Here is an 18,403-nt window from a genome sequence, read left to right as displayed (position 1 = left end):
AAAGACACCGATGATAAGTAAGAGTTGGGCACAAGCTGTGAGAGGGCTATATTATAAAAATTGAACACGTTGGCGAAGAAGGGATCAAAGAGCAACCTAAGACCTAGGTCAAGGAAGTTAGAGTATAAACATGTAAGAACCCAAAAAATATATGAAGGGATTTCTACAGATTTTGTCGACGACGCTAGATTTCGTCAACGAAGGCAGTAGACTTTTCGTCGACAAAATTCAGAGGTTCGTCAATGAAGAAAAGCTGAGAGGTCTGGAGAAATTGAAATATCAAACGTCGTCGACGAGGCTGTCGACATCCGCGACGAAATCCTTGACTTTTCATCGACGAAGGTACTTTTCGTCGACGAAAACTGGGCGGATCAAAGGGGGTATAAAAGGAAAATTACTTTTCTTCTTCACTAAGTTTCTCTACTCTCTCTCTCTAAACTCTCTCTCTCTCTCTCTCTCCATTTCCTGGCCGGTCGTTAATAGAATCGGAAATCTGAGGTTACCACGAGGATCGTGGAGGGATTCTCTACAACTTCTGTGGATCAGAATCTCGGTTCGAGCGTTTTCGGGTTTCAAGCCAAAATCGAGGTAAGGCTCGGTTTTCGTTTCTGATTCAATATATGTGTAGTAGTATGGATTATAAGCATGTTTAGTATTGTGGTTTGTAGATTTCAGAGTCTCGGTTCGTAGTTTTGAGGGCTGTAGAGTTCATGGTTCGGTTTCGGGTTGAGGTAAGGGGATTCTGTTTATATCAGCTCATTTTCAAAATCAGGATCGGTAAGCCTGTGGGCTATGATCGTATGTATGTTTTGACTACTTATTTGGGGGAATCTATCAGGTAAAAACACGGGATTTTTGGGTTATAGTTTTCGGGAAAATTTGGGGATTTCGGGTATCATCTCTTATTTGATTTGAAAACCGTTTATGTTATTTAAACTGTATTATTGAGGTGTCCGTAATCCATATTTGCATAAAATGTATACTTGAAATTGCAAACGATATGATTTGCCGTAAACCAAATAAGTGTGGTACGTGTGTATGTATGTAAATGTTCCAGGTATTTGTGAAAACAGCTATGTGGCGGCTAATTACCGTACACTAAAATGTATAGGAACGTGAGTTCCAAATGATTCCAAGTTTTGTGAAAAACGGCTAGGGACGGCTAACTACTATACGCCGTAACGTCTAGGGGTGGCTAACTACCATACGCCGTAACAGCTAGGGGCGGCTAACTACCATACATTGTGCCCTGTAATGGCTAACTACAGTGGGCAAGAGTGGCCGGCTCTATATCCGGGGTGCGAAATATCACTAGTATGATTCGGCTGGTCACCGAATGTAGCAACGGACCACAGTGGGCCTAGGTTGACGCAGCGTAGTTTGCACATGGTAACGTAATCGGGGTTAGACCAAGTGACCTTGTGTAGTTGCATATGTAGCAATGGATTCACTATTGGGCCTGAGTCGGAAACCTTCGTAGTTTAATGTGTTGGAACGTAACTGCTGTGAGACTAGGTGACTTGTGCAGTTGTGAGTAGTGTGACGACACTGACCATATGTATGTATGTATGTATTTGAGTATCGTATGAACTGGAATGGATTTGTGGAAATACTGGAACTATATGGAATTGTATGGAAACGTATGGAGCTTGTTTTGAAACTGTACGTATGTGTTTCAAACTGTATCGTATGTATGTGTTATGAAGTATGAAAATGACACTAGTATGCCACACACTGATATAACCTGTTTTCTCCCTTACTGAGAGGTGTCTCACCCCGAATATATATACAAATGTTTTTTAGGTCCTTCAGGTAGCTGAAACTAGCATCCTAGCATCCAGAAGCGGGGGGTGTGTTTAGCTACTGTTAGTACCTGATAGGTACGAATTTTGTAACCGGGTTGTCCTGATGGATTTTTTAGACACCTATGGTATGTATAGTATTTGTAGGTATGTTTAACCTTGTATGGTATAGACTCTGGTATGGTGCAGTTTGATGTAAAGAAAGACCGTTTTCCGCTGCTTATATTGATAAGTATGGACATGTATTGTATGTATGTATATAGGGCATCTGTTACCCCACAGGGTCGGACCCTCTTGTATATGGTATCATGTATGTTTTATATTGATACAGAGACAGGTTAGGTTACTAAATTCACTCCTGGGTCCCATTTCAGGGTTCGGGGCGTGACAAAACAGATCTCACTAGGCCCTGGCTCTAGAGCAAACTCGAAATTGGTCGGCAACCTAATATTGATATTATCAGAAACAGTGACTAAGCGACATACATTGTGTATATCTACTGGGGAAAGGCTACACCGTGCAGTCCTTATGGTAATTGGAGGTCTAGACTAAGCCTTCGATGACCTTATGATGATCAAAGGTAAGCACAATAAACAAGTTTCACTACTTGATTATTTGGATCAATAGTACTAATTTTCTATAAGATCACCAAGAACATATGAAGTACACCAAGAACATACGAAGAACAAAGCACAAACCAACATACAACCAAACAAAAACAAAAAACAAAAAAAAAATTGTGAAAATAGACGAAGCGAAAAGTGAAGGAAAAGCATACCTAGCAGAGGAAAAAGGAAACTCTCGGTTGGGACAAGGTGCAAATGGGCAAGTGAACACCCTTTATAGCAAAAAGCTTGCCCAAATCCCAAGAAAGCACATATCTAGAGAAGGTGGGAAAAATATTAATTGGTTCGTGTCTCGAAGAAAGAACTCAAGTTCCATACAAGCACATAGTCCAAGAAGGATGCATATCTTATCGCACACAAAAGTTGTCACACGCATCCCAAACGGATGCGACATCCAATAGGAGTGATCACGAATCCTGAGGAATCTCAAATCTCTCCAAGTACGGCATAAATAATAATAAAATCTTAAAACTTTGCAAGTTCGGACCTTCAAACAACCCAACTGACGAACAAAGCTAGTGAGGCCACAAGAATGCCCAAAGATGAGCACAGGCTATTAGGCAAAAATGACCCAACTGACGAGCAAAGTTCATGAGACCACAAGAATGCCCGTCCAATGAGCACAGCTCATTAGGCAAAAAAGGCCCAATCGACGAGCAAAGCTTGTGAGGCCACCAGAAAGCAAAAAAAGAGCATCTCTGCAAAAATAGCTTGGCAAGAATTGCCATGACGAGTAGCTCGACCAAAATAGCTCGACAAGAATTGCCACAAAGTGCAGCTTGGAGAAAATAGCTCGGCAAGAATTGCCCCGAAGAGCAACTCAACCAAAATAGCTCTATAAGAATTGCCACGAAGAGCAGCTTGGAAAAAACAACTCTACCAAAGACAGCTCAGCACGAATTGCCACGAAGAGCAGCTTGGCAAAAAGGCCACACGAAGGGCAGGTCGGCAGGAATAGGTCAAAAAGAATGCCCCACGAAGGGCAAGTCGATAGGAATAGGTTAGCAAAAATAGGTAGGCAAAAATGCCCTACGAAGGGCAGGTCGAGAGGAACAGGTCAACAAGAATAGGTTGGCAAGAATAGGGTGGCAAGAATGCCCCATGAAGGGCAGCTTGGCAGGAACAGGTCGGCAAGAATGCCCCACGAAGGGCAGGTTGGCAGGAACGGGTTAGCAAGAATGCCCCACAAAGGGCAGGTCGATAGGAACAAGTCAGCAAGAATAGGTCAGAAAGAATGCCCCATGAAGGGTAGGTTGGCAGGAATAGATTGGCAAGAAGAGGTCGGCAGAAACAAGTCAGCAAGAATTCCCCACGAAGGGTAGGTCGTTAGGAACAGGTCGGCAAGAATGTCCCACAAAGGGCAGGACAGTAGGAGTAGGTTGGCAAGAATGTCCCATGAAGGGCAGGTTGGCATGAACAGGTCGACAAGAATGCCGCACGAAAGGCAAGTTAGCAGGAACAGGTCGGCACAAATAGGTTGGCAGAAACAGCTTAGCAAGATCAGTTTGCCAAGAATTGCCCACGAGGAGCATGTAAAAAAAACTTCCAAATTTTAGAAGCAAGCTCCACAAATTCGAAACTGAAGGATGGAAACAAATATACCATAAATATACCAAGGTCAAAAGGTCAATCTACTATAGGGGAGAATTAAAACGCAGCAACAATCAAAGTCATCAACACTCAAAGACGGCTACTCAGAATGAGTCAAACGCCATAAAGGCCAGAGTGACTCACACCCGCACCATAAACAGCTGGTGTCAACTCCATAAAGGCAAAAGCGATTCATGCCCCCGACATAACTCACCAATAAATGGCGTTTCATCCTTAGGTCAAACTCCTCTGCTATAAATAGGGACTCGAGTGGAGAGCCCAAGGTATCTCATTTATAACCACACTTTACTGTTGCGTCATACCTCTCAAAGCCAATCCCTGACTTAGGCATCGGAGTGATCCCCTGGAGTACACCCTGGGTCCTCCAAGCCTTGCTTCTTTTTCTGTCCTTTTCAAGAGATTGAGATCGGAAGGTCCATCAGAAGTTCTTCAACTTTTTATCCCACAACAGTACCCATTCTATTTCAATCAATTTTGATTCTGTGAGTACTTAAAGAGGGTATTTCCACTTATATTGGAACTACCACATCCATTCCATACATCAATGAATATAGAGTTTCCTCTATTGAAATCTTGGCAACTATGCGATAGGTGTGTAATGTAAATGGCAACATCTTATATCAATCTTTGAAAGTAACTATCATTTTTTCTAATATTTTCTTGACATTCTTATTTGCAACTTCAACAACTCCATTTATCTTGGGATGATAAGTTGATGAATATAACATTGGATCTTGAACTGATTACATAATTCCTTCATTATCTTATTGTTCCAATTCTTGACATTATTCAAAATAATCTATTATTGGCAGTAAACGGGTCCTTATTCCCATCATCTCCTTATTTTTTGCAATATGCAATATTTTCTTAGATGAGACACCTCTTAGCTGCAATTATCTTTTGTTGTCTATCTTTCTTTCTTTTCTTTTTTTTTCTGAAGGTTAGGTCATTAAATTCCATAACAACTCACTTCTTTTCTCTCTCCTTTTTTTATTACACGCACTCTTTTAATTTCCTTATGAGTGAATAAAATTTTATCTCCACTCAATACAACTATTCTATAATTATAACACAATTCTTTCTCTCTACAATTCCACCCAACAAATGTCTAAACTGCCTATAATGGAAAGTAAAACTTCATTTGCCCAATCTCATAGTTGTTTTATATATTCTCTACTATTTTATCTTTATGTGGGCCCTCTCTTAACTAATTCTTGAAGAAACTTTTCCTCAGCCCAAAATAATTTTTAATGCTGCCCCTCCCCCCCCCCCCCCCCCGCCCCTTTTTTTTTTTTTCAAATTTGCCTTTCACTAAATTTTACTATTTTCTAACATGTCCTTTGATGGAGCTCATTTCTTTTTTCTTTTTTTTTTTATTTTTTTGTTCTTTTTCAATGCAGGAATTTCATAAAGGAGAGAATGACTTGAAGAACTAAAGAATCTATATTTTTAATTTTTCAATTTTCTCATAATGTAATTATAATTTGGATTTATTTGTGTAAAAAGGACTTTATGGACTATTATTATTATTATTATTATTATTATTATTATTATTATTATTATTATTATTATTATTATTCTTGTTGTTGTTGTTGTTGTTGACTCTATGAATCCAATCATGTTTTGATAATGACAAATCACTTGGTATTTGACTTGTACAATTAAGTTTATGAACAGGATTATGATTTGGAATGCACGAACGGTAAACTTGTATGGAACCCACGAAGAACCTAAAGTACGTATCACTTGACTCAATCCATGGAACAAGCGGAATAAAAGGATGAAGAAGCAAGCTTCAAGTTCAAGATCTTCAATGGGAATGGGTATTTAGAATTGAATGTATTTACATATATCATATGATATAATTCGAAGCTCAAACATTCCCTAGACTGACCGTAGGACTCATGCATTTCATGAAAGATTCATTTACATTAGTTCTAGGTTGAAAGAATTTTTTGGAGGCAAATTTTAGAGGCCTCGTCGATGAACCCCATGGACTCGTTGACGAATGCATGAAGGACACTCGGCAATGAACAGTGTTGTATCATTAATGAAAATAGACCGAGAGACCAAAAAGTTCAGATAGTGCTCTCGTCGATGAATGTACCCATTCGTCAACAAAGGTCATGGCGCAGAATGACGTTTCAGCGCAGACACGGATGTAAATATGATATTTTAAATGATATAATGGCCAGAAATTGTTTAGATGACGAGATTGCTTATAAACCTAGACTCTAAACCCTAGAGCACCACTTTTTGCCTATCTTTTGAGAGCTTTGAACATATTGCATCAATCTTTGGCATACTCTTAAGAAACCTTGAACATATTGAAAGACTCTTGCCTGCACACCAAAACGTACTCATCAAGTTTGAGTATTAGTTACGTTGATCAAAAGGCATTCACACTCATATTTTGCAATCATCGTTGGTATTGAGATTTGAGTATTTTGAGCATTCAAATCGTATTTTTGTATTCTCATACTCAGTATATTTAATATTTTCTTGGGAGTAAAATATTGTTATGTAGTTCACATTCATTGATTGAATAAAATACTTGAGAAAGGCTTTCTAAAATCAATATTTTTGAGATATTCAAAACTATATTTTCATTCAAGATCTGGTATTTGGTCATTGCAAAAATATCTATTTGCAAATTCTAAGCGCTTCTAGATATATATTCTTGAGGAATAGTTTTTTAAAATATTGTTTAAATCTTTCCAATATTCGAAGTATTATTTTGATTCAAAGATTTAAATTTATAAATTATTTGATAGCAAGAACTTTAATCTACGGGTTATTAAAGACCATTTTTACAAGGGATCTTATCTTATATTCTTGCAATAAAGTACTCTAAAATCAAACCTTAAGTTCTCCAAAGTTTTTTTATTTATAAAAATTAATTTTTGGGAGATATTGATTAAAGGGTAGATTTGTGAAGCATCTCATTCTTCATATAGAGATCATATTGTTACATAAATATTGAGTTTCAAGCTTTTATCATATGATTATGTACTAGGATTTATCTTATACTCACTAGCTTTGTTAGAAGCATTTTGAGTTGTTGTAGAAATTGTATTCATTATTTCGTATACAAGGTTTAGGTTATGAATTGGGCTTGAGGATGTAGTTGTGCCTCTTGTAAGCAACAAATTGTAAGGGAAACTTTTGATTACGCGTCGAAACTGCGTAATTGGATGTTTAACCCGGGCTTTACAGTTCATATTTTTAATTAAATATCCAAAATTATCCAATATTTTAATAAAGTGCCAAAATCATCATTCTTGAACTTTATTGCACTATTTATGAAGTTTTTATATTTTTTTTGTCGCAGGAAAATTCCCGGGAACCAAAACCGACACCTGTTCGTATTTCATGTATAACTTTTCCGTCCAAGCTCCGATTGAGACAATTCAAATTTCTGCAGAAAGAAGAAAGGATTATCTAGCACTTTTGTGTTTTGAGTTTTATGAGATACAGGCTCCAGAAGAGTCAGATTTGCGATGAATAGAGAATGAAAAAAATGAAAAAATATAGCAATTCGGGTCAACTCCAATTGGGTCAAGTTGCCGGGTCGGGTCTCCTATCCGGGTCTAGGGCTTTCCCCCCTATCCTATTTAACCCTTCTCTTCCTCTTCCTGCGTAGGCTACCCCCAGGGCTCCCCATTCTCCTCTTCCCCATTCTCCTCGTCTCCTTCTTCTTCTTCTTCTTCTTCTTCTTCTTTAGTTTGTTTTTTTTTTTGTTTTTTTAAATTCTGCTTTGCTCTCTTTCTTTTTTCTCTATTCTCTATTCTCCTTCCCTTTATCCCTCTCTCTCTCTCGCTCAAACCTCTTTTGCCCATTGTTGCCGCAGCACAAAAAGCTCTTGCTGCACTTTGTTGCTCTCTCCGGCGGCCGCCAACAGTACCAGCAGATCCGTGAGCCACTCTCCCGCTGTTCCTTGCTCCATGCCATAACCGCGAACCAACCCACACACAGCCGCAGCTGCTACCATGGCTCCGTGGATTTGTTTCTCTCTCTCTCTCTCTCTCTCTCTCTCTCTCTCTCTCTCTCTCTCTCTCTCTCTCTCTCTCTCTTTTCCTTTCTTTCTTTCTTTTATTTACTTTTCTTTGAATCTTGGAATATTGAAGAAAGTTTAGTTTTTTTTAATGTTATTAGAGTTTTCTTTCTTTTTGTTTAAGTTGAGTAATGTTGGGTATTTCATTATTGTTAAATTAATCTCTTTGTTTATCTAATTGATAGTTATTTTAATTTAGCATTCTTAATTAAATTCAGATATTTTTTTTGTCAAAATTCGATTTAGTTAGGGTCTATGATTAGTAAAGGTTGTGTTTTTATTGTGTTCCGTTATTGTTTACGTTTTTTAAATCTCCATTGAATTCATGTTTGCATTTAAATTGTGAGTCTTGATTTGATCTCTTAACTGTGCTAAAGGTTCGATTTTTAGTAGGTTTGGTTTTTTTTAGTATGTGTCTAGTTTAGTTTCCATTGTGTGTTTTTAATTCCATGTTTTAGGTTGCCATTTTTAATTAACGCGTGTCCCAGTGTTTCCTTAAGTAGACTAGGGTTTTCATTATTGTTATTTTAATTCCATGTTTAAAGTTTCCATTTTTAGTTAGTATGATCTAGTGTTTCCTTAAGTAGACTAGGGTTTTCATTATTGTTATTTAATTTCGTGCGTGATAGTTTTAGGACTTTAATTTGTGTTTTCATTTAAGTCTCCACAATATTGAAAACCCGAATCTGAACTGAGTTCAATACCTTTTTAATTTCGATTGGAAGAAAGTAAAATCTGACATTAAAACGCATTCCCTGAGGAGACGATCTAGCCCTTGGGCTTAATATTACACGACGTAACTCCTATACTTGGGATAGCTTCCGAGCTGCTCATTTTTTCGAGTGAGTCAAGTTTTTGGCGCCGTTGCTGGGGAATGTCGATCTTAGTCTCAAATTTGCGTTTTTCCCATCATTTTTGTTAGTTTTATGAAAAAGAAAAAAAATAGAAAACAAAAACAAAACAAAAAATTTTGAGTTTTGAAAAAATGGCTGCACCTGCACCGCGCAGGATAATGGACTTTTTGCAGCTTGAATATGCCACTGCATCCTCTTCCACTGTTTTGCCTTATGATGAGCTTAATTTCATTTTCATAATGCAGCGCGGGAGGACGTCATTGCTACCCGAGTTCTACGGGACGGAATCTGAGTGCCCATATCAGCACTTAGCAGAGTTTGAATTAACTTGCAACATGTTTTTCTCTCATGCTAAAACTGATGAATCTATTCGAATGAATTTATTTCTTGCTACTTTGCAAGATAGGGCACTAATTTGGTTTCATTCTATGAGACCTCACTCTATCACTAATTGGACTGATATGGAGCGTGAATTTCTGCATGCGTTTTGTCCCTCACAGAAAACTCAATTTTTACAGGAACAAATTCTTAATTTTGTGCAGCATGATGACGAGACATTTCGGGCTTGCTGGGAGCGATTCAAGGATCTACTAAGCACTTGTCCATATCACGGGTTTGACTCATGGAGGTTAGCTGATTGTTTTTATACTGCTCTTACTCCCGATTGCAAGTGTTTTGTCCAAACTATGTCTAATGGAGAGCCCATCAGCGAAGATCCAGATCAGGTATTATCATTCTTTGATTACTTAGCTGACAATGTCCCACAGTGGAACACACGATGCACTCAGGCACCCATGACTGCACACCCTATCAGCACAATTAGTGGTGGTGATGCATATGAACCACCAAAATGCCCAAACAACCCTCCGCCTCAATATCAGCCACAACAGATCGCTCCGAGCTGTACGTCGTCAGACCTTTTTGAGGATAGCATAACACAGATGGCGAACATGCTCCAACAATTCATGCAAACTCAAGTCAATCATAATAATGAATTGCGGGATACCATTAATGCGATAAGCACGTAGTTGGACATCTTAGAAAACGATGAATTGCATGTGGAACCTCAGCTTAGTCCTCAAGACTACCGGCAGCCACACCAACAAATACACGATGTTTCTCTTAAGGCAGCAGCGGCCACCACTACTTCGAGAAGCAAGAAAGAATTTCCCCAACCTGAGATGCTCATCGTCGGACAACCAGTTGTCCCAGAACTAGAAGTCACGGCTGAACCAGAAGAGGTCAAAGAAAAATCAGAGGAAATGGGGCTAGAAGCGGAGCATTTAGTTGATAAGGAGACTGATACTCATACGGAGTACCAACTTGTGGTACCTCATGCTCCAAGCTCAGAAACCGTGGAACCGTCACTTCCGCATGAATCAGATATTAAGGAGCCTAATGTGGAGGCAGACTCTTGCAGTGGTATGATGATATGTACACCCGATAAAGAGGGTGACCAGTCTGGTGAGCATATAATTTTTAAAGAACCAGGTAAAACCTTTAATGTTAATGCTTCTGAAGAACTGCAGGTAATTATTCTGATCACTTTCTTTCAACCGTTAGTTCGTAAAGAAGTACATTTCCTAGACACAATGTTGAATAAAGACCCTTTCTTGTCCACACACGAGGGTCAACCTACACACAAATTGTTTGGTATTTTGACACGCATTAATTCATTTGAGGTTGATTTTTGTGCAGGTATGACAACTAATCGATTGTGGCGACTCAAATTTGGAGAACCGCTGATGCAATTTATAGACCTGCGGCCACCAGACGAAATTCCTCCTGAGCCTCCGCCAAACAATTGTGATGTTTTTCTTTCCCTTATTTTCCTTTTATTTTATCTTATTTTATTTTTAGTTAGTTTTCAGGTCCATTTTCTCGTAGTTCGATCTTTGTTTTCCATTATTTCGCCACTCAGGTACACCTTACTTTTCTCGTGCACAGTATTTTCTATTTCCCCTTTGCTTTCACATTGAGGACAATATTCCACTTTAATTGGGGGGGATGAGCATTCGCATGTGACACTGTGCATGTATACATACTGGGTTTTTAAAAAAAAATCAAAAAAATCAAAAAATCAAAAAGAGAGAGAAAGAAAGGAGGAGCACTGAGGAATTACATTGCACTATGTCATGCTTAACATTTTGTATACCCTTCGCATACTTGTATATAACTTATGAATGACACACTTGAGTGCGTAGTTTCTTTCTATATGATCTCATGACTCCATGAAGAATTGATTGGTAGTACATTCGTGTTAATTTGATTATATAATTTCCTGTATTTATACGGCATCTCATGAGGCTGAATAAACACATTCACGTGATTCATTGCACTTAGGATTTCCTGTGAGCACTGAGAGAGCACCAGTGGAGACTATAACACCTTGTGAGATATCCTTGAGCTATCTATCGTCATTTTGAGCGTTAATATTAAATCAGAGTTCATGGAACTCAATTCTCTTTTTCTAGATGATTCCTTTGTACACTAGTCTTTATTTTTGATTTGCTAGCCTAGAGGTGACACCTAGTGGGGAGATAGAAACCTAGGTCTTGTAGCCTACTCAAGATGTGAAGGTTGAGCCACCCCTAAAAATAGACTTAGTTCATAGACCAGTATTCGAGCTCAATTCCCATTGATGGTATGAAGATTACAAAAAAAAAAAGTGTTATGATTGTCCTTATTGCTCAAGAAAAGACAGAAAATAAAGAATGAGCAGAAAAAAGAATAAGCAATACACATGCACATGAAATGAAATGTCAATGCCGGTCCAAATACATATCACAAAAAGTCAAGGACAACACATATTTTTTCACGTATGAAGATGCTTCAACCGGTTAATGCCTCAGATGTATTCATGACAAGTTTGTGAGTAAGTTGATCTAGGGTGGTCTCAGTTGGATATGGCGAGTAAGTGAGAAGATGCTAGGGTGAAGGACCCGACACCTCATAGATAGGCTAGATCCTTTCCAGACTAGTCCACTCCATATACTTAGCGTTGTTCCTTTTAATATGTGGGATGTTTGATCGCGATACTCCTCCTCACATATGATGAGTGAACCCATTCCTTTGAGTGTTTTTGAGGGTATACCAATTAGGCCAAGTCAAAGAGACCGTTCTGTAGGTGTCCACTGGTGTCCTAGGTGTACTGAGTCACACACATCACACACACCTCGAGAGTTTACCTGTTTATACTCGAACTTATATGATTGCATTAACATTGAATGTGCCACTGATTAACTTCATGAGAGTATACTACTCTCAAATCACATATAAACGATGAAACTTGCATGAGTGGCGTGCTTTGGAGTCGTGTGCATTGAATATGAACAAACTTGTGTGAAATTCAGTTATGTTCCAATATGTGAAGTGGTATAGTTATGTCACATGAGTATGTGAAGTGGTATAGTTATGTCGCATTGATTTCATGATCACCAGAGTTTGTAGTTGTAGGCACAACCCTAAGATTCATTCACGTCATTTGCTAGAGACTAGCAAAACATTAGTTAGGGGGTGTGATTACGCGTCGAAACTGCGTAATTGGATGTTTAACCTAGGTTTTACGGTTTATATTTTTAATTAAATGTCCAAAATTGTCCAATATTTTAATAAAGTGCCAAAATCATCATTCTTGAACTTTATTGCACTATTTATGAAGTTTTTATTTTTTTTTTGTCGCAGGAAAATTCCCGGGAACCAAAACCAACACCTGTTCGTATTTCATGCATAACTTTTCCATCCAAGCTCCGATCGAGATGATTCAAATTTTTACAGAAATAAGAAAGGATTATCTAGCACTTTTGTGTTTTGAGTTTTATGAGATATGGGCTCTAGAAGAGTCAGATTTGCGATGAATAGAGAATGAAAAAAATGAAAAAATATAGCAATTCGGGTCAACTCCAATTGGGTCAAGTTGCCAGGTCGGGTCTCCTATCCGGGTCTAGGGCTTTCCCCCTTATCCTATTTAACCCTTCTCTTCCTCTTAGGCTGCCCCCAGGGCTCCCCATTCTCCTCTTCCCCATTCTCCTCGTCTCCTTCTTCTTCTTCTTCTTCTTCTTCTTCTTCTTCTTCTTCTTCTTCTTTAGTTTGTTTTTTTTTTTGTTCTTTTAAATTCTGCTTTGCTCTCTTTCTTTTTTCTCTATTCTCTGTTCTCCTTCCCTTTATCCCTCTCTCTCTCTCGCTTAAACCTCTTTTGCCCATTGTTGCCGCAGCACAAAAAGCTCTTGCTGCACTTTGTTGCTCTCTCCGGCGGCCGCCAACAGTACCAGCAGATCCGTGAGCCACTCTCCCGCTGTTCCTTGCTCCATGCCATAACCGCGAACCAACCCACACACAACCGCAGCTGCTACCATGGCTCCGTGGATTTGTTTCTCTCTCTCTCTCTCTCTCTCTCTCTCCCTCTCTCTCTTTTCCTTTCTTTCTTTCTTTTATTTACTTTTCTTTGAATCTTGGAATATTGAAGAAAGTTTAGTTTTTTTTTAATGTTATTGGAGTTTTCTTTATTTTTGTTTAAGTTGAGTAATGTTGGGTATTTCATTATTGTTAAATTAATCTCTTTGTTTATCTAATTGATAGTTATTTTAATTTAGAATTCTTAATTAAATTCAGATATTTTTTTTGTCAAAATTCGATTTAGTTAGGGTCTATGATTAGTAAAGGTTGTGTTTTTATTGTGTTCCGTTATTGTTTACGTTTTTTAAATCTCCATTGAATTCATGTTTGCATTTAAATTGTGAGTCTTGATTTGATCTCTTAACTGTGCTAAAGGTTCGATTTTTAGTAGGTTTGGTTTTTTTTAGTATGTGTCTAGTTTAGTTTCCATTGTGTGTTTTTAATTCCATGTTTTAGGTTGCCATTTTTAATTAACGCGTGTCCCAGTGTTTCCTTAAGTAGACTAGGGTTTTCATTATTGTTATTTTAATTCCATGTTTAAAGTTTCCATTTTTAGTTAGTATGATCTAGTGTTTCCTTAAGTAGACTAGGGTTTTCATTATTGTTATTTAATTTCGTGCGTGATAGTTTTAGGACTTTAATTTGTGTTTTCATTTAAGTCTCCACAATATTGAAAACCCGAATCTGAACTGAGTTCAGTACCTTTTTAATTTCGATTGGAAGAAAGTAAAATCTGAGATTAAAACGCATTACCTGAGGAGACGATCTAGCTCTTGGGCTTAATATTACACGACGTAACTCCTATACTTGGGATAGCTTCCGAGCTGCTCATTTTTTCGAGTGAGTCAACTTTGTCCCAGTTAAAGGAGAGGATTTTTAGTAGAATTCTTGAGTGGGTTGCTCAAGGCGAGGATGTAGGTTGGGGTAGGCCGAACCTCGTAAAAATTGTGTTTCTCTTCTTTCTTCCCTTAACTCTTTTTAATTTGCGCTTGAATTTAAATTCTTTGTTTAATTGTGTATGAGTTGAGCATTTGATAAGTTTGTGAGTCATTGGATAAAATCGTATGCTTGATAAAAACATACATTAAATTGATTAATTATGAAACATTAAGCTAGTTATTAAGTAGATTGCAAGTTTTTAATTGATAGTTTTCAAAATTAGAACTTGAAGGACTTAATTTTTGAAAATACACAATTCACCCCCCCCCCCTCTTGGGATAACACGGTAATTCACATTTGGTATCTGAAAGGGTTTACATAGACTTAATCATTATTTTTGTAAAAGATCACAATGACACACACCGGTGTAACCCCATTTGGTGAAGGACACTCGTCCACTAGACCACCAATTTTTTGCGGTGTAAATTACACCTACTAGAAATGAAGGATGAGTATATATCTTTTAAATGTTGATTGGAAAGTGTGGAAAATAGTTTCTAAGGGAAACCATGTTCCTATGAAAGTAGTTGATAAAGTAAATGTACCTAAGACCAAATATGAGTATACTGATGATGGTTGGAAACCTGTTCAAATAAATGATACTGCAATAAACCTTCTATACTATGCACTAGACGTTAATGAGTTCAATTGGGTAATGGCCTGTAAAACTGCTAAAGAGATATGGGAAAAATTAAAAGAAATATATGAAGTCACTAAGGAAGTAAAAGATAGTAGGATAGATATGTTTACTAGTGAATATGAGGCATTTAAAATGACTGCTGATGAGTCTATTCAATCCATGTACACCAGATTCACACACATCACGAATTCATTAAATGCTCTTGGTAAATCTTACCCCACTTATGAGTTTATTAGGAAAATCCTTAGGGGACTAGCGCTAGTTTGGGAAGCTAAAGCTACTGTTATAGTCGAAGGAAGGAATCTGAAAAAGATGTCAGTTGATGAACTGATTGGTTCACTTATCACATATGAGCTAGCGATAAATGAGAGGAAAAATGAGCAGAATAAAGCAAAGAGAGTTACAGCTCTTAAGGCATCGTCTAGTAGCTCTAGTGAAGGAAGTGACTCTAAATCAGAAAAAGAAATGGCCTTGCTAACAAAGAAGTTCCAAAAGTTCCTGAAGAAGAATAAGAAGTTTAACAGAAAATTCTGGAAGTCAAAATCAGAAAGAGGAAAGTCTAGCAAGAGGAAATAGAAGAAATATCCGCCAACTTGCTACAATTGCAGAGAGGTTGGACACATCAAGCTTGAATGTCATAAATTAATGAAAGCCTCCAAGAAAAAGAAGAAGGCTCTAAAATTCGATTGGGACACGCACAGCACAAGCAGTTCAGACACTAAGTCCAATGATGATCTGGTAACCAATCTGTGTCTAATGGCTCATGATGATCTTAAGGTACAATCAACTTTCTCAGCATCTTCTTATTATTCCAGTGATTCTTAAAATGAAAATAGCATGCTTTCTTATAATGAATTGCAACAAGAATATTTGCACATGCTTCAAATGCTTGAGAAGAAGACTAAGAAAATTTCTGATTGAAATGTAAAGTTAAAGAACTCTCAAAGTTTATTGAAAAATAGAATGAGTCCCATGCATCTATGATAAAAGAAAAGGATTTAGAAATTAAGGAATTGGAAAGAAATTTGAAAGACAATTCTAAAATTATTCATAAATTCACAGAGGGCCAAAGTAATTTTGAAAGACTTCTTGGGGCACAAATAAATTCCCTAGATAAAGAAGGGCTTTGTTTTAATGGAAAAGAAAATTTGAAAATAAAACATCTTTACATGAGTTATTTTGTAAGAGAATCAAAAGTTTATGCTCCATCAAAAGAAAGTTATAAATATACCACATACTTCCAATGTAAAAGGATGGGTCATATAAAATTTTATTGTCCTTTTAAGCACAAATATGTTAAAATGAAAAAGGTATGGAGAGTTAAAGGAGATTCAAGCACTGACCCCCACGGACCCAAGAAAAAATTGGTACCAAAAATAGTTACTTAAATGTCTATTGCTGGCATGCTTGAGATCATCCTTCAAAAGATAGATGGTATATAGACAGCGGATGTTCACGTCATATGACTGGGGATAAAACTAAATTTGCATCCATCACACCAAAGGATGGAGGATTTGTAACTTTTGGGGACAATGCAAAAGGGAAGATCATAGGAGTAGGTACTGGTAACGATCCATCACTTATTATAAATGATGTTTTACTAATGGATGGTTTAAGACATAACTTATTAAGTATAAGTCAACTGTGTGATAAAGGTTATAAAGTATCTGTTGAACATGACAAGTGCATTGTTGAATATAAAAATGATAACAACATTCTATTCACTGTTGAGTGTCATAAAAATGTATATACCACTAGCTTTGATAACTTAACTTCTCAAAGTGTGACATGTTTCTCTGCTATGGATGAAATTAGTTAGAATGGTATAGGAGACTAGGACACGCAAACATGGACTTAATAACTAAACTAGTTAAAAGAGACTTAGTTAAGGGATTGCCTAAGACGAAATTCATGAAAGACAAAATCTGTGATGCATGTCAACTAGGAAAACAAGCAAGATCTAGTTTTAAGATAAATAAAGTAATCTCTACTACTAGGCCACTCCAAATGCTACACTTAGATTTATTTGGTCCACATCAAATTCAAAGCTTAGGAGGAAAATCATATGCATTTGTTATCGTTGATGATTATTCTAGATTTACATAGGTAGTATTTTTAGGTCACAAAGATGAAGCGTGTGAACAATTGATTAAACCGTGTAAGAAAATTCAAAATGAAAAGGGATATACTATCACTAAAATTCGAAGTGATATGGGTAAAGAATTTAAAAATCAAGCTGTGGAAGAATACTGTGATTTATTAGGAATATCTCATAATTTTTCAGCTCCTAGAACACCACAATAGAACGGTGTAGTTGAACGAAAGAATAGGTCTATATAAGAAATGGCCAGAAGTATACTTAATGAACACAAACTACCCAAGTATTTCTGGGCCTGAGGCAGTAAATACCGCCTGTCAAGTTCTAAATAGAGTCTTGATAAGACCATCTCTAAATAAGGCTCCATATGAATTATGGAATGGCCATAGACCAAACATCTCATATTTCCATGTCTTTGGTTGCAAATGCTTTGTACTTAGAGACAATGAATAGTTAGGAAAGTTTGATGCGAAATCTGATGAAAGTATTTTTCTAGGATATGCCTTAGATAGTAAAGCCTACAGGATATATAATAAACGAACATTAACCGTTGTAGAATCAATTCACATTGTATTCGATGAATCCAATCCATTTTCTCAAAATGCTGATGAGGATGAAAATTATATTAATAAGAAATTTGAAAATTTATTTATTGAAGAAAATTTAGAGAAGAGAAATGAAGTTAAGGAAATAACTTCTAATGATAATCAAGTAGAAAAAGAGATTAATGAAATACCTAGAGAATGGAAGTGCATAAAGAATCATCCTATAGATCAAATTATAGGAGAACCATCACATGGAGTAACTACCCGATCCTCACTTAGAAATATGATTGGTCACTTTGCTTTCTTATCACAAGAAGAACCTAAGAATGTGAGTGAAGCAGTTGAGGATGAATCATGGATAATATCTATGCAAGAAGAATTAAATCAACTTGAGAGAAATAAAGTTTGGACATTAGTTACTAGACCTGAGGATAAGACAGTTATTGGAACAAAATGGATATATAAGAACAAGAAAGATGAACATGGAATAGTTGTTAGAAATAAGGCAAGACTAGTATCTCAAGGATATAACCAGGAGAAAGGAATAGATTTTGAGGAAACCTTTGCACTTGTAGCTAGAATGGAAGCCATTCAAATGCTATTAGCTTATATTGCTTTTAAGAATTTCAAATTGTATTAAATAGATGTCAAAAACACATTTTTAAATGGCTATAAAAGTGAAGACGTATATGTAGAACAACCCCTAGGTTTTGAAAACCATAAGCATCCAAATCACGTTTATAGACTAACTAAAGCCATGTATGGTTTAAAGCAAGCTCCTAGAGCTTGGTATGAAAGGTTAAGTGGTTTTCTACTAGAAAATGGATTTACTAGAGGAA

The 18,403-nt window shown here is 37.0% G+C and overlaps 1 protein-coding gene across 1 annotated transcript in view; it reads left to right on the top strand.

Annotated features, from left to right (window-relative positions):
- Window positions 1-3,522: 3,522 nt before the first annotated feature.
- The window catches only part of LOC131166242 (uncharacterized), a 42,427-nt gene continuing 27,546 nt past the window's right edge, over window positions 3,523-18,403 (top strand). Inside the window, exon 1 of the mRNA XM_058124635.1 lies at window positions 3,523-3,746. Within this exon, the coding sequence (XP_057980618.1) occupies window positions 3,523-3,746 (224 nt within the window). The remainder of the gene's footprint in view (window positions 3,747-18,403) is intronic.

Source organism: Malania oleifera, chromosome 1 (genome assembly GCF_029873635.1).
Source record: "Malania oleifera isolate guangnan ecotype guangnan chromosome 1, ASM2987363v1, whole genome shotgun sequence".
Taxonomy (NCBI): Eukaryota; Viridiplantae; Streptophyta; class Magnoliopsida; order Santalales; family Ximeniaceae; genus Malania; species Malania oleifera.
The sequence above is the reverse complement of the archived record's forward strand: the minus strand, read 5'-3'. Positions and strand labels throughout refer to the sequence as shown.